Source organism: Cinclus cinclus, chromosome 3 (genome assembly GCF_963662255.1).
Source record: "Cinclus cinclus chromosome 3, bCinCin1.1, whole genome shotgun sequence".
NCBI lineage: Eukaryota > Metazoa > Chordata > Aves > Passeriformes > Cinclidae > Cinclus > Cinclus cinclus.
Window position 1 is genome coordinate 80,104,002 of NC_085048.1, and position 15,149 is coordinate 80,119,150.

At 47.0% G+C, this 15,149-nt stretch overlaps 1 protein-coding gene across 1 annotated transcript in view; it reads right to left on the minus strand.

Moving 5' to 3' along the window:
- Window positions 1-5,625, minus strand: part of KIF26B (kinesin family member 26B) — a 270,452-nt gene extending 264,827 nt beyond the window's left edge. Inside the window, exons 1-2 of the mRNA XM_062489199.1 lie at window positions 5,563-5,625; window positions 4,930-5,331 (exon numbers count right to left, since the gene is read on the minus strand). Of these exons, the coding sequence (XP_062345183.1) occupies window positions 4,930-5,331; window positions 5,563-5,625 (465 nt within the window). The remainder of the gene's footprint in view (window positions 1-4,929; window positions 5,332-5,562) is intronic.
- Window positions 5,626-15,149: the final 9,524 nt, after the last annotated feature.

Sequence of the window (15,149 nt, forward strand, 5' to 3'; positions counted from 1 at the left end):
GCAAGCTCAAAAGAAATACTTATATTATTTCACATGTTGACACTGCGGATTGCAGCGGCAAGATTTCCAGCTGCTCCTAGAAAAGGGCTTACATTAATTCATCAGCATCAAAGGCATACCCATTTGTCTGCTCTAGACCTCTGCAAGCAACTGTAATTCCAGTGCAAGTGAAGTAGCTTAGTTTCCTAACTTGCCAGGAAGCATACAGTTGTAAGAAGATTCACAGATGAGTTATGCTAAATGTTGGTATTGTGACCTGTGATGCAACACAAAAGAATGGTTGTTGCTGCCTAAACTTTAATGGAGTTAATCCTCCCAAATGCTGACAAATTACTGCCTCGAGCCATTTAAAAAATCACATTTCTAATGCAATAATCCTATCTGCATTACAATGAGTTGGGATGAAATGATTAGGTGCCTGAGATTTTTTTGCACAGTGAATTAAGTCACTGTACAGACTGGCCATGCTTGTTCACAAATTAAAGGTCTGGACAGAAATGAAATTCCATTATTCTGCCACTTGCTAAGCTTTGAGGAAGGGTTTATTACTGTCCTGTCTCTACTGGGAATGTTTCTAAAGTAGCTACTAGCTAACAGAAACCTATTTCTCATTATATAATCTTCAGGGCTTTCTTCATTATTAATAACTATGAGTCAAGTCTTTGGCCACTAAACACCCCTGAATGAGAAGACTAACTCAACAATATGTAAGCAAAAAAATAGGATAGTGCTAGTAAATGGGTGAAGAAAGCCAAAACAAAACTGTACCCTGAATGCCAGTTCTTTCCTTCCCTCTTGTGCTCAGATGGATGGAAAGGACTGTGCTCAGAATTTACCCAATTCTTATAGACAGCACAGACTTTTTACGTAAGGGGAAGTCCACAATATAAACCACCTAACAACATCAGTGCTATCCATCCTTACCATTTATAATAGACCCTTACTTCCTGACCCAATCATAATATGCCCAGGCAGCAATTCATGCCTACACTCCCAAATTACCTCAGTTTAAAGGCTGCATTCAGGATTTCTGGAACCACATACTAACAAATCTATAACTGTCAGCTTGTGAGCATTCCTCCTAGCATTCCACTGATTATTAACACATGATATCATTTGTTACACACCAATATACCAACTCTTTCATTGTTAGATGCCTGTGAGGTGCTCATTGAAGACAGGTGATATCACAGGTTTGAATTCAAAGCAAACCGACCTCACACAAATTTTGATAAATCTGGGAGTACAATGCCATGAATTTCTATGCTAGAACTTTGTCTGATGCCCTCCTAAAAATATAGCCTAAGAAAAATCTTAGTACTGAAAAAAACCTTTATTAATAATTTGAGACAAGTTTTATCATCATGCAACATAAACCCTACAAAAAACAGGCATCAAAATCTCCAAGACGCCCACAGTCACAAACTGCAGTGTGCAACCACATCAACCACCTGTGCTAGTCAATTCCCACAGGCCTGCTTCACTTGGGGGTTACAATAAGATTTAATTCACATAAAATATAACCCCTTCTATGCATGTAATTGCTGAACGTCATTAAGCCACATCTGTATCACAAGAGGGGGAAAAAAACAATAAGCTTTTAGCACTATTCTTTTTGCTACTGGCAGGGAACCTGGCATTTTAAATGGCTGAAATAAATTAATGTAACTATAATTATATATTCTTCACCTTTGTGCCTCAAAAAAAGAAAAACAACAAGACACCAAAGTTTCCATCTCGTTGATGTATTAGGAGAGAATGCTTTTATTTAAAATGGAAAGCTAAACACCTCAACACTAACAATGATCTAGTCAGAAGCAGTTTGCTCCAGGTTAAATGTGGCTTTTCCTCAATCAAATAAAAAGCTTCATGCACAAAGCTTGGTCCGTTTATGAAGCAATTAAGTATACTATTACACTTGACAGACATATACAAACCTTTACATAATTGCACATCGTCAAAAACATCAATGTAGGTCCACATTTGGATAGTTTAATACAGATTCTGATATCTCCTACTAGATACACGTTAAAGCACAGATATTCTTATGTTCTGCAACATACGCTATCCCAAGTCATGAGCTTTCCTAAATACAGCATAAATGGGAAAGAGGTGCCACAGACTGTACTCACAATACCATAGAAATTTCTAGGCTGTCTTCAACAGGAACAGAAAATATGTCACACCTGGTTGACTAAAAGATGACAGACACATTTTAAATGCTTCATTTAATAGTTCTAATAAAGGAATATCACCAGTTAGCTGTGCCCTATGGGCAGCAGTCTTCAATTGTAGGATGTTCTGCAAGCTGAGGGAATACCCAGAATCAGGAACATGAACTACTCCTTTCACTTAACTCAGTGGCAGGATTCATTCCACACTCAAAAAGCCCCTATTTCCATAGCATCAATCAAGAGCAGACCTCACAGCACCCTGAAAAAATGCCAGCTACCTTAACACAGTGTGTTTAGACTTCCGTCTCAATCCAAACTAAAGCGAGTTTTGCCCCAGACACAAACAGGTTTCTACTTTGTTGAGAAACTCTGTACATCTCACCCTCAGAAGGGACTCCCAGAATGTTACTACAGCACACACAGAGGCATCTCACAGGAGCCCATGCCAACACCTTGCTCTCCTCAAAGCAGACACTGATCAGGCGTGTATTTCCATTACATCAGGGGAAAAAAAAAAAAAAAAAAAAAAAAAAAAAAAAACAAACTTCCACAGTACACCCAATCCAAAGACATCAACGGCACCAGCCATGATGTTTGTGTCCCACATCATCCAGCCCAGAGCCTCACTCTGCTGGGCAGCACCTGCTGAAGGCAAAAATCACAAGTCCAGAAAGTTCTTAACAGTCACAAGCCAGAAAGGATGAGAGAAAGAGATGCTCCTGCAAACAGTCACAGGCAGCAGAAGCCACCACAGAAAGGAGCTGTGTGCCAAAAGCTGGAGTACCTCAACAAGACTGAGCCTATTAAGCACAGCAAATAGGGCAGAGGGTCACCCATGCCCATGAAGACCACCTTACTTGCCTCCCTAAATGCACAGATTAGACAGCACTTTTGTCAGTGGCACCCACAGAACTGGAAGGCTTGGAAAGGAGGTGGAAGAAGAAAAAAAAGAACATAGGTAAGGAAGCTAAAAAGGCTACTGATACAAATAAATACTGGCCCGTAAAACACCATCAGCTAAACTAAGGAACAGCAGAACAAATAGCAGCAGAAACACAGGGTAACCTCTCAGGAAGGCTAGGAGGGGCAACGTCAATCACTACTGCAGTAAGGGAACCCCGTGCAAACATTTGCATGACTAAAATCAGTCAATTTATTTGACACTGTGCCTTGGTTTTAGTTTTAACCACCCCTCCACCCCTAATCTCAGTTATTCTGATGGCTCCCATATCTGTATCAGTAATTTCCCACCTATACTCCGAGCTGGTAATCGCTGTCAAATCACACAGCCTGAAATTTGACAAGATTTTGGTACAGGGCCACTTTAAAATGAATCAACCATGTATTAATGGTTAAATTTACTATTAATTTTGGTGGGTCCACCTTTCCCTGTTCATGAATAATTCTGTCAAGTCAGCCCTTGAGTCTTTTGTTCATGAGAGCACCAACTCCCTCTCAGAGAGCACATAAATAAATCATGGAGAGTACAACACAACAGTAATACCAGGGACCCTTTCTCAGCAGTCGGCTCTTTTCCATGATACCTCTTTATTGTAACCACTAATGAAAACTCTTTGAAGTGGAAGAGCAAATATTATCATTTGATAGTACCTGGACCCAACAAGGCAAACAAAATTGCATTGTACTACATTCCAGGAGCTGTAGACCCATTCACAATACAACGCTCGCAGGGTTGCTATGGAGGAACCCAGTGCTTACTATTTTAGTTGCATGAGGTCAGCCAAGGGCTGCTCCTCACTCGTTTAGGGCTGTTAGCCTTAATCTTATATGCACAACAAACGGGAAAAAAAAAACAAACAAAAAAAAAACAGCACCAAACAAAACAAAACCAAGGAATTTCAGAGGATGCCTTTGGAGTACCCCAGCAGAGGCAGAAAGCAGGTTTCCAACTGTATTCAGGATGAGTCAGCTCTTAAAAACACGAGATCAAATATCAGAAATGCTTACATCCTCTTTCGGCCCGGGATTATTCAACCCAACATTCAGAGTCCAGCAGCTCCCCAGTATTTCCAAGTCTTATTGGGAATAAAAAACAAATTTATCACTTCTCTGTAAGAGAAGCATCACCAAGTTATCCTTCTGCTAATAATATCCTTCTCTCACCTGGGAGAACTGGGTTCAATGCCATGGTCTGCCACAGCCTCACGGGATGACCTTTGGGCTCACACAGCATTTCAGTGCCTCGTGTGAACCCGGAGCTACGGGAGGGATCCTCCCTCAATGGAAGTTGAACCACCGGCATCAGACCATACGTACACACCTCACTATTAAGTTGGCTGCCAAGTTTAAGGATTATTTGTAAATTCATCCTGTAGGAATCAAAGATAGCAAAAGGGCAAGGGACCAGTGACTCTAATGTAATATTCCCACCCTTACTTACCCCACCCCCTCCCAAAAAAAAAAAAAAAAAAAAACATAACCAGCGCTCAGGAGATAGCACAGAACCACTGTCAATACAATGAAAGACGGAGTAAAGAGGCGCGCTGCAAGGAATGTCACAGACTCCCCTGAAGCGAGGCAGCCCTCCGGAGACAGAGGCACGCTGCTCCACGTGCAGCAGGAGGAGGGGATGGAAAAAGGGAACAAGACCAAGAAGAAGGATAACACAAATAAACCCCAAAGCGCTCGGCGGTGACACCGGCAGAGGGTAGCCCAGGTAGCCGACAGCCCCGGCGGCTGCCGGGGGCCTCTCCGGGCACAGGAACCCCCCCGCCTCTCCCGGCCCCGCGCTCACCTTGCTGCTGACGGGCCCGGGGATGAGGAGCTTCAGCGCCTGCCTCTTCAGCTCCGCCAGGCGGGCGCTGCAGTGCTCGCACCAGACGCCGCGATCCGAGCCCGGCGAGGAGCCGCCGCCGCTGCCGGAACCCGGCGAGCCGGTGCCGAAGCCCGGCGAGCCGCCCAGAGAGCCGGGGGAGCTGGTGCCGATGCCGGGCGAGGCGGGTCCCGGCGAGCCGGTGAAGGAGCCCGGCGAAGAGGTGCCGGAGCCGGGGGACGGGGTGCCGGAGGAGCCCAGGGCAGACCCGGCTCCCTCCGGCGCCGGGCGCCCGCCCGCCCGGGACTCCTCGTACGCCTTCCGGTACCAGCTCTCGGGGGAGAAGGGGGCGGCGGGCTTGGTGGGGGAGCAGGGGTCGGTCACCTGGAGCGGGAGAAGGAGCAGCGGGTCAGGCAAGGAGGCCCGGCGGCGCCGGCAAGTTTCTCTCGGACGCTCCGCGCCCGCGGTGACCCCCGCCCCGAGCCACCGCCGCCCCGCACAGCGCAAGTTGCGCGGGGCCGGGGGACGATCGCCGGCAGCCTCCGGGAGGGAGCCGCAGGAGCTCCGGCACGGTGGCGACCACCGCTCCGAGCCGCCCCGGCGCCGACAACTTACCCCGTATTTTCTGCTCCGCGCCGTGACCGCAATCCTCTCCTTATTTCCAGCCACTGAATTCATGGTGGCTTCGCAGGGCGGTGGGAGAATTTCCTACCGGTTTCCCAGTCCGCATCCGAAGGGAATAGCCGGTCCCGGGAAGTGCCCCGCGGAGCGGGCAGGCTTGCTCCCTCCGCCGCCTCCGACGGGATCGCTCAGCCCCAAAACACCCGTCAGTTCTCGGGAAAACGCTTGGGGCTGGGGTTCTCTCCCGGTCGGTTTTTCTTCATTGTCTCCCCTCTCATTCCCTTACAACCCTTGTTTTCACAGAAACAGCGACATCCAAATCAGAAGCGATCTCCCCGATAGGCAGCACAGCTCTCATCCGCAAGTGAGGTGAAGCATCCAAGGTAGCCTGGAGAAGGCGAAAGGAGGAGCGGGTGCCGCGCTCTCCCTAGCAGAGGCGCTTTCTGCCTCCGCTACAGCGGCAACTTGTTCCCTTCGCCAAGGTTTGTAACTGAGTTAGAAGAAATCCTCCAAAAATATCGGGATCCAGGCTCTGGGAGGAGCCTCCGCGCCCCTTGCAGCCAATATCCTCCTGCCCATTTGTGCCTGACAGTTTTGCAAGGGAGGGAAGGGAAGGGAAGGGAAGGGAAGACCCGGGCTGCGGAGCCCCGTGCGCTCCCCGGTCAGCGGCGGAGCTGCAGGGCTGGCGGCGCCGGAGGCTGCCAGCAGACTGCCAGAGCCTCACCACTGCTCTGCGCGATGCCTCGGCTGCCGGGAGGGTCCATTTTATTTTGCAGTATTTCTTGATTGACGTCTGTGATTTTCCCCCCCGCCCCGTTCTCGAAAAGGGCGGGTGGGTGCGAGGAGGGGGGAGAACCTTGTTGCTTCCACCGCAGTTATTGGTTAGTTGCCTCTATTCAGGCTTTAATGAACATGATTTCACAAATGTTCCCAATCCTCCCCAAATAACTAGGAAAGAAAAGCAGGCTGTATTTATGACAGTCACTGGCATCTCTTTTCCATGTTGTAATTTTACGTGTATTAATTTAATTTGCAGTCGAGGGCATAATAAATTGATCTCTTAACAATGAAATTCTACCGACTTGTGTCCCTGCAAATCTTTCCTTTCTAATTACCATTTCCATTCGCTGATCATGTGTATGTATTGCATATCCTTTTTTTATTTCAAATCCTGTAGATAGAAAAATCATCTATAATAAATCTTCCCCCTCAAAACGAGCTAGTAATTTTCTCAGAAATGGAGGCATTAAAGAGCTAAATGCCAGACTTCCCCCATAGGATCACAACATGGATAGCTTGATGCAAGTGAGAGGGCAGAAGACACCGTAGACTTGCATCCACCTTTCCAACCTCCTATTGTTACTTCCATATAAATGCATCCTTCCAGCACACCTGGGCCGCCACAGGCTTGAGGAAACAAAACCAGTCTGCTGAATCGCTGAGCAAGGAATCTCCCAGTGCTCGTATGTCTTTACAGATACTCTACGAGTAGTAAAGATGTGTAAAATGCTCTGCTCTATTTTAACTTCACTACGTTGTCACTCTGAGAGAGCAACAGCCATTCCTGGTGTATTTAGGAAAGCTTTTATCTAAAGCTGATACAAGCGGTGCCATCCAAGATAGATGGCATCATAGGTAGCGCCTTGTGCATTTACACAGGTGACCCCCAAAAAGATGAACAAACGGGCAAACAAAGGAGGTGCACCCCAGCTGCTGTTGCATGTGAACGGGTTTCACATAAATCCGCATGCGGAGATCCCGTGGTTTGTTCCGTAGGCAGACGTGAGAGGGATGACAAGGTAAGGCAGGGACATGCCGTGCGAGCCCACAGCGGCACAGAGCCCAACAGCCTCCCCTGGCCCCGCCGTGCTGACTGGGGCCGCTCACACCGCGGGGTACAACTGCTCGTTCTCTGGGCTCACTTCTGGTGCCGAGCCGGCAGATTCCCTTTGTTTTTCGGCAGATCCTGAATTCCCCAGCTGCCAGCTCTGCCTACCTAACCACGTCCGCTGCCGGGCACCGCGGCCCCGGGCGCAGCCCCGTGCTGCCGCCGGCACCGCGGGCAGGGGCGCGGGGACCCCTCCCGCCCCGCACGGCGGGACCGGGACGCCGAGCTCTGCGGGCACCGCTCCCCGCACGGCCCCGGGAGCCGCGGCGGCAGCGCCCGGCGGGGCAGGGGCGCACGGCGGCTCCGCGGTCCCCGGCAGGCGGGCGGGGGAAGCGCGGGCGCGGGCACCGTCCGGCGGGAGGCGAGGTGAGCGGAGTCACCGCGCTGCTCCCCGGCCCCGGCAGCGGGACCCGGGCTCGGGACCCGCGGTTCGGCCCGCCGAGCTCGGAGCCCCCGGCCCGGGGGCGGGCGCGGGGCTGAGGCGGCCGGGCGGGGGCGCGGCCTCGAGGCGTTGGCGGGCGGCGCGCGCCCTCTGCCGGCATCGCGCGGGACGGAGCGGCGGGAGCGGCGGCCGGGGCTGCTCCTGCTCCTGTCTCTACCCCTGCTCCTGTCTCTACCCCTGCTCCTGTCTCTACCCCTGCTCCTGTCTCTGCCCCTGCCCCTGCTCCTTCCCCTGCCCCTGCTCCTTCCCCTGCCCCTGCTCCTGCCCCTGCCCCTGCCCTTGCTCCTGCTCCTTCCCCTGCCCTTGCTCCTGCTCCTTCCCCTGCCCTTGCTCCTGCTCCTTCCCCTGCCCCTGCCCCTGCTCCTGCTCCTGCTCCTGCTCCTGCCCCTGCCCCTGGGATCCCTCCCAGCCCGTGGCTCCTCCGGGCAAAGGGCTGTGCTTCTCCCCAGGCGGAACTCCTCCCAGGAGTCTTAGAGCCCGGCTGGATGAGGGCTCCAGCATCATCCCAAACGGGATGGGTCCATGGATTCACACTCACGGTGTCGGTAGGGTGCCTGCCAGCAGTGCAGGTGAAGGGGTGCTGGAGCAGATGGAGTAGCCCAGCAGGACAGAAACGGATGCCTTCCACATGGCAGGATCTTGAGGAGGATGGCTTTCTACATCCTTAGCTCATGGCAAACTTTTTGGTTTGAGGTGGAGAAGTCAGGTCATGTCTGGTGAGAAGGCAGAACACTTCCAGCCAGGAAATGAGGATCTCAGGACATGGTGAAATAAAGCTTTGAGTCTGAGGAGTCTCAATAGCCAATTTACGTTTCCTCATGTCTCACGTGTGTGGGAAATGTTAAAAAGGTGCATTTGGAGAGCACCTCTCACGGCTCGCAGGTTTGCAGCTTTGTTGGTCAATAGTTCTGTTGCTGTTGTATCAGCTCTCCTTCCTGACAGGTGTCAGTATTTACTGGCATTTTGGTTTTCAAGAAAGACTTTATTGAATTGTGAACAATTTTGGAAGCTGAGAGATAGTCCAAAATTTCTAGTTTGAGGTATTTTGCTGCTAAAATCTCTCTCATTCTTGTTATTTTGTGCTGAAACTAGTACGGGACACAGTAGTTTCACTCCAGCAAGATGCTCTGCTAAGAACCCTTTCACTAGGTTAACAATTTTGTCTCTGAGAAGCATTGAGCTATGGCTTTCTCCCTCTCTTGAGGCTCTCTAATGAGAAAGTTGATTTGGTTTCCTCTCACAAAAACTTTACACTCTATATGTCACTAATGAATGATGATTATCAGAATCACCAACACACTAATGGCAGGCAGCTCCACAGCTCTCAAGTTTACACATTTCTTCTGTCATTGTAGCCAGTAGTCATGGGAATCTGCCTTAACCTTAGTCCTGGTAAATAATTTATGCTAGCAGTTCAGAAGTTAGACTGATTGTTGTCCTTAATTTGAGACAGAGCTGAAAAAATGGGGCTGTTCTGACATTTATGAGTAAGTGGGCAAGAGCTAAAGCCCTTGGATGCAGGTTTAAGTGTCAGAGGTTCAAGATAAAGCTGGTTTCAAAGCATTGTGGCTGGATTTTGATCTCAATCTAGGTATGACACATCTGTGGGCTGTTATGACCTGTCTTTTAGCAAGTATAAAACCTTCCATTTTCTCCATCATACTGCAGTGTGTTTGTCGTGGTGTACTATTTCTCTGCTCCCTTCAGTAGATTTCTTCTGAGTATTTCTCAGTGTGAGTGCAATTAAATCTGACCTAGAAGTGCAGTTTCATCACTCAAATCTGAGATGCTGGCACAAGCGCAGTTCTATCCACGAAGAGCAGTTTATAAGAGCTGGAAATGTTGGCTGCATCAAAGAAGTGCTTTGAGGTATTCACATTTTTAATAAATTTCAGGATGAAAAAAGGTGACAGTAACTGTAACTTGAAGAGTCATCGCTGCCTGCACAGAAGCTTTGTTTCCAGGTTTGGTGCTAATAAGTCTCAGTATCAGGTCTTACTTACAATTTTAAAAAGCTTCCTAAGGGAGATTTGAAATGCATGACAGCTCCAATACTTGCTTAAAGCTGCATATTAATGAGCTGGAGTCCATTGGGGGACAGTGAGGAAATTGAAGGCATTTGTAGTAATACTGACAAAGAATTAATTGTAAAGATAGAAACAGCTAATTATTAAGAGCTACAACTAAAATCACCAGAACTTTCTCAGTTTGACTTATTTCATCTCTAAAACCATTCCAGTCCTTGCTCTCTTCCCCTTGCCAAAATATAGGAACTTCTCAGTAAAAATTTCTGGTACATCAAACACATTAAGTCCTCTTATCCTTTTCTATAGCCCCCACATGAGCAGAAGCACACATAATCACAGTCTGAGTATTCTGCCAGGATTATGAATACATGCAGTACAGGAAGAAATCAGCTGTGTGCACCAAATGTGTTCTTCTTGTGATGTAGGTAATGTTTCTTCCATAGTATCTGGGATATACTATGTGTCTGTAAGGTGTTTTTCTAATTGCTTTTGGCAATTGTTGAGCATGATGTCATGGAGAATGAAGGCTGGGCATTTCCTCTGCAAGAGCTGTCTGATGAGGTGTTTGCTGTACCACAATTTCTAAGTCAGTCCCAAGATTTACCTTGTTTGTCAGGGTAAAAATAGACTGATACTGGAAAATAAGTCACTGCTACAATCCCTAGTTCCAGGTGGTGCAGTGTAGGCAGGGAGCCCTCAAGGTTGTCCTTATTACAGCTTCTGCTTCCTGCTGTTACCCACAGACCCCAGTCACTCCACTCTGAATATGCCTTTTCCTGCAGCAAACAACATCAGGGACTTCCTGTCCTCCTGACAGGGCTACATCTCCCTGTTTGCTTGGTGTAGTCCTTTTGCCTCAGGGCCATTACACAGACATTAGCCTGTACTCTCCTTGCTCCACTGAGAGCCTCCTTGAATATCTCCATAAAATAAAAGGAAGCCACTTGTGTTCAAATTTAAGAGTCTCATTCTGTTGCAAACTACTTGTCTCCAAAATTCACCTGTGCTTGATACCTGAAGCAATCTATTTTCCACAAAGGACTGCCTATTTGGATTCCCTTTGAATGGAATTTTTTTTCTGTATTCCAAATGTAAAATATTCCATAGATGTTTTTAAAAACTGCTGTTATAGTTTCTGCCACACAGCTCTGCCTTTTCCCGTAAATCTTTATGTTCTCGGTAAAAATCAATGTCTGCTTATTAATAAAATATTGATGTGTTTTTCATAAGTAATAAAGGATACAGTGTCATGCACATACATATACTCATGGAGTAGGGTTGCATGGAGAAGTTTGCAATCATTTTATGCAGTGGGATGCATTGCAATGACAGGCATGCAGCCAATTTTGGTTAAGTTCATAAATTTAAATTCTGGAATTTGACAGAATCCCATTTTCTGTTTCTCAGACACTATAAGCATTCATGGCAACTCTAGAACTAAAGACAAGCCTGAAAAATTGGGAGCACCTGTAAATCCCAGAGCACCAAATTCTAGCAATGTAGATATTGCATAGAACAGCAGCAGAGTGAAAAATCATTGGAGTAACAACAGCCAGTCACAGTCTCTAATGAAGAAAGATACAGGCTGCTTCTTGTCTAGAAACTTTGCTTGCTGTGGGCCTCCTGAATTGCCAGGAATTGGCTCTGGAACACTGCTAGCAATTTTCCCACCCAGAGCACAGAGACATGGCTGAAGATACTAGAGGGCAAAGGATTTTTTTTGTATGTTCTTCAAAGAACCTTCTAGCTACCAAGGAGCAATGTGTCTTCCAAAAGAATTATTCTCAGTAAACATCTTTGGGCAGAAAAGGGGAGAAGGTGTTGTTAATGGTATTAGTAAATAACAGCATTAATAGGAGGGATATAGGCCAGCACGTGCCAAAATGAGGAAGCAGGCAAAGGAGGGTAGCAAGTGCCAAACCAGCGTGTGCCTGCTTCACCCTGGAAGCCAGGGACACAGTGCAGATGGTGTGCAAGGGGCTAAGTGGCCATAGCACAGCAAAGTGAACAAGCAGCCCTGAGAAACCAGCAGCAAAGCATTTACATAATCATATTTTTACGCTGCATCCTTTCTTGTTGCAGGAGTAATTTATAGCACTGAAGATCAGCAACAGAGCTGGCATCACAGGCACTAGCGTATCATAGTCGTGAATGTGTAAATGCCTTAAATGAAAGACGATACAGAAGGCAGCAGGTATTTCTTTCCTGCCCCTCAGCTCGCGTGAGGTGAACTAATTCAACTCACTGCTCAAGCAAGAGAGAATTACATTCATGATAAGCTGCATCAGATGTCTCATCTCAGTATGTTTCTGAGATTTTTATAACAGTAGGCACTCCAGATCTCAGAGCATCTGTTTCATCTGAAACTCTCTTTCTGCTCCTCTTCAAACATTTCATGCACTCCTTTTATCCCCAGTTTAGGGTTAAAAGTGAACCTTAGAGCATGCAGGTTTCCAAAAAAAATATTTTTCCATTTTTCTCTTTGCTGTAGATCATTCCACACCGATTATATTCTTTATGAAGCAGCTGCAGAGGGCTGATGACTGGCTTATCTGCCTGCCATTCCCTTCAAACCTTTTTGTTGCCTGCGTCTAGTTTGCCTTGAAAGACACAGTTTGGTCCCTGTATCCCTCTCTTCATCAGCTGACTTGCAGCTGGGGAGGCAGAGCCATGGCTAGATCTTGTATACCCCGTGGATGCAGATCACTGGCCAAGAAAGGTACAGAGCCACTCTCTTTGCCCTTTCCTGTCTACTGCAATGAGTTTTTCTCCAGTGTATTCTGCTCTCCTGCTCTGACTTCATGACTACCCCGGAGGGGAAGTCCAGGAGGATTCATGACTAGACCCAGATAACTTCAGTTTCTGTGTCTGCCCACCAAGGGGTGTTCAGACTTGGCAGCACAGCTCTGGAGAGCAGGGGATCAGTAAGGCATCCCTGTTCATCAGAGGGTTACCTTGAAACCAGTGCTCCAGGTGAATCCAATTTGCTGTGTACAGGAACTTCTTTCCTGTACTTGTCACAGAGTACAGACATCACTGTGGGGGAGCTGACCCCAACAGCCTGTCTGTGTGCCCAGGCAGGCTGGGGTAAACTATTCCTGCCCAGATTCAGGGCAGGAATACTCACAGCTTTATGGAAGTCTCCGTTTTGGCCCCAAGCTCTGGTCCCTGTAAGCAACACAAGCACAGAGCAGCTGTGCTCAGTAGAGTGTCCCACCCCCTGCATTTTGATGTGGCTCTTTTCTGATCCATAACTATTCTGTCAGACACCATGACGGAGGGGAAACAATCCCATGCCTAGACAGCTAGCAAGACAAACACAGCTTCAGAGGTGGACTGGCAGAAACTGATGGGTGTCTCTTCCTACTGCTGGGAAGCTTTGGCAGAGTAGAATGCATTACCCCATGTTACCAAATTCAGCAGAACTAGGTCTTCTCTTCTTTGGACAGAGCTTGTCTTGTCATGAAAGTTTCACCATTTTAACATAAATGAAATTTATTTGCAAATTTCCTTAATGAAATCAGTATGACCTCCTTGATGGTTATTTGTTTGAATTTAAATCTCCTTTTACTAGCTGCACCCATTAATTTGTACCCATGTGAGCAGGTGTAAGTTGAACTGGATAGCACCAGCTTTATGTACAGACATAAAGCTGAATCAGTTTCAAAAAGCCAATTTAATCCAACAGCCTGCCATGGTTTAACCCCAGCCAACAGTCCACCACCCTGCAGCCATTCACTCATTCCCTCCCAGCAGGATGGGAAAGAGAACTGGAAAGGTAAAAGTGAGAAAACTCTTGGGTTGAGATAAGAACAGTTTAACAATTGAAATAAAATAGACTAAGACAAGAATACAAAATTGTAATGAAAAGGAAAATAACAAAGCAAAAAAACTCTTAGTCTGCCTGCTCAGCTCCTCACTGCCTTTTTCCCAGACCCATCAGGATGTGTCTTTATGCATAGACAACACTCAAGAGTGTTTATCATTACCTACATTTTTGTGTGGTGATTTAGTATTGTTCATATTTAAAAAATGTTCACCCATGCAATTAGAATTTATTGAGTATTTTAATCACTGCTAGCCTCACAATTGTATTCACTGCATGGTGCCTGAAGTACAATAATGCAACGACATCAATTTACAGTAATGCATTATTTCCAAATGTCCTAGCACAGGCAGTGTGAGGGCTTGAAAGTGGCTGGTGCTATAGGAGACTCACAATGACATTCTGTGACCATGGAGTCTTAGGAAGCAGTCAAGTATGCAGTAGGAAAATGTGGTGGGGTGCAGTGATAGCTGAGGCTGGTCCTATTTGAAAGTATGAACCAATATTCTGGGATGAACATTGCTAAGTGAGGGCACTTGTGATCATTTTGATGTTTACTGAGAAGCCCTGAGTGCCAATATGTTCACACAGTTCCTTCTCTAATGAGACTACAAACTGAAGCACGCCTTTGGCCCAAAAGAGCTGGAATCTGTGCCCTGGAACTGACAAATCTCTGTGTTTGTGAATGCATCCAGGAGCCATTCCATACTGCTGGGAGAAGCCAGGGCTTCGTTGTTCACTAATGGGAACAGAGTGCAGCTGGGGAGGCAGCCTGAGGACAGGGGCTGGTGATTTTATGTTATCTGTGTTCTTGTTGGCAGTGGGAGGCTGGTGTTTTCCCTCATGTTATTTACATTTTAGTCTGTGAAAGGATCATATCTTCTCTTGGAAGAGATACTGCAAGCCTGGGACATTCTTCTGGGTCTACATACAAATAAATAAATGAACCAGTACCACTGAGTGGGAGATCTCAAAAGAAATTGAGTGTTTCTGTAGCATGCTAGGCCTACTTAAAACAGAAAAACAGGTGTACTGATTCTGACTTTTTTCCAAGAAAAAGCTGCACTCTGCCTCAGGGTAATGATGACTATTGATGTAAAATCACCCACTAGAGAGGAGTTTATGTAAGGTTGTATAATTCAGAGAATCTTCATTTTATTTGGGTTTCAAATTGATGTATTTATCCCAGAGAAAACATTTTTGTTGCTGGAGAAAGCTCCAGAGGGCCCAGGAAGAGCATTGTCAAAATTTCCAAAGTTGAAATTCTCCTGTAAGATGTCACAGGGCACTTGGAGAATGTAAGTGGAGATAAGCCTGTCCTGTCAGTCACTCTTGATTTCACTTGTAAAGACTGATGTCTCATGAAGGTGTTTCTCAGACTTACCTGGAAAGCAGACA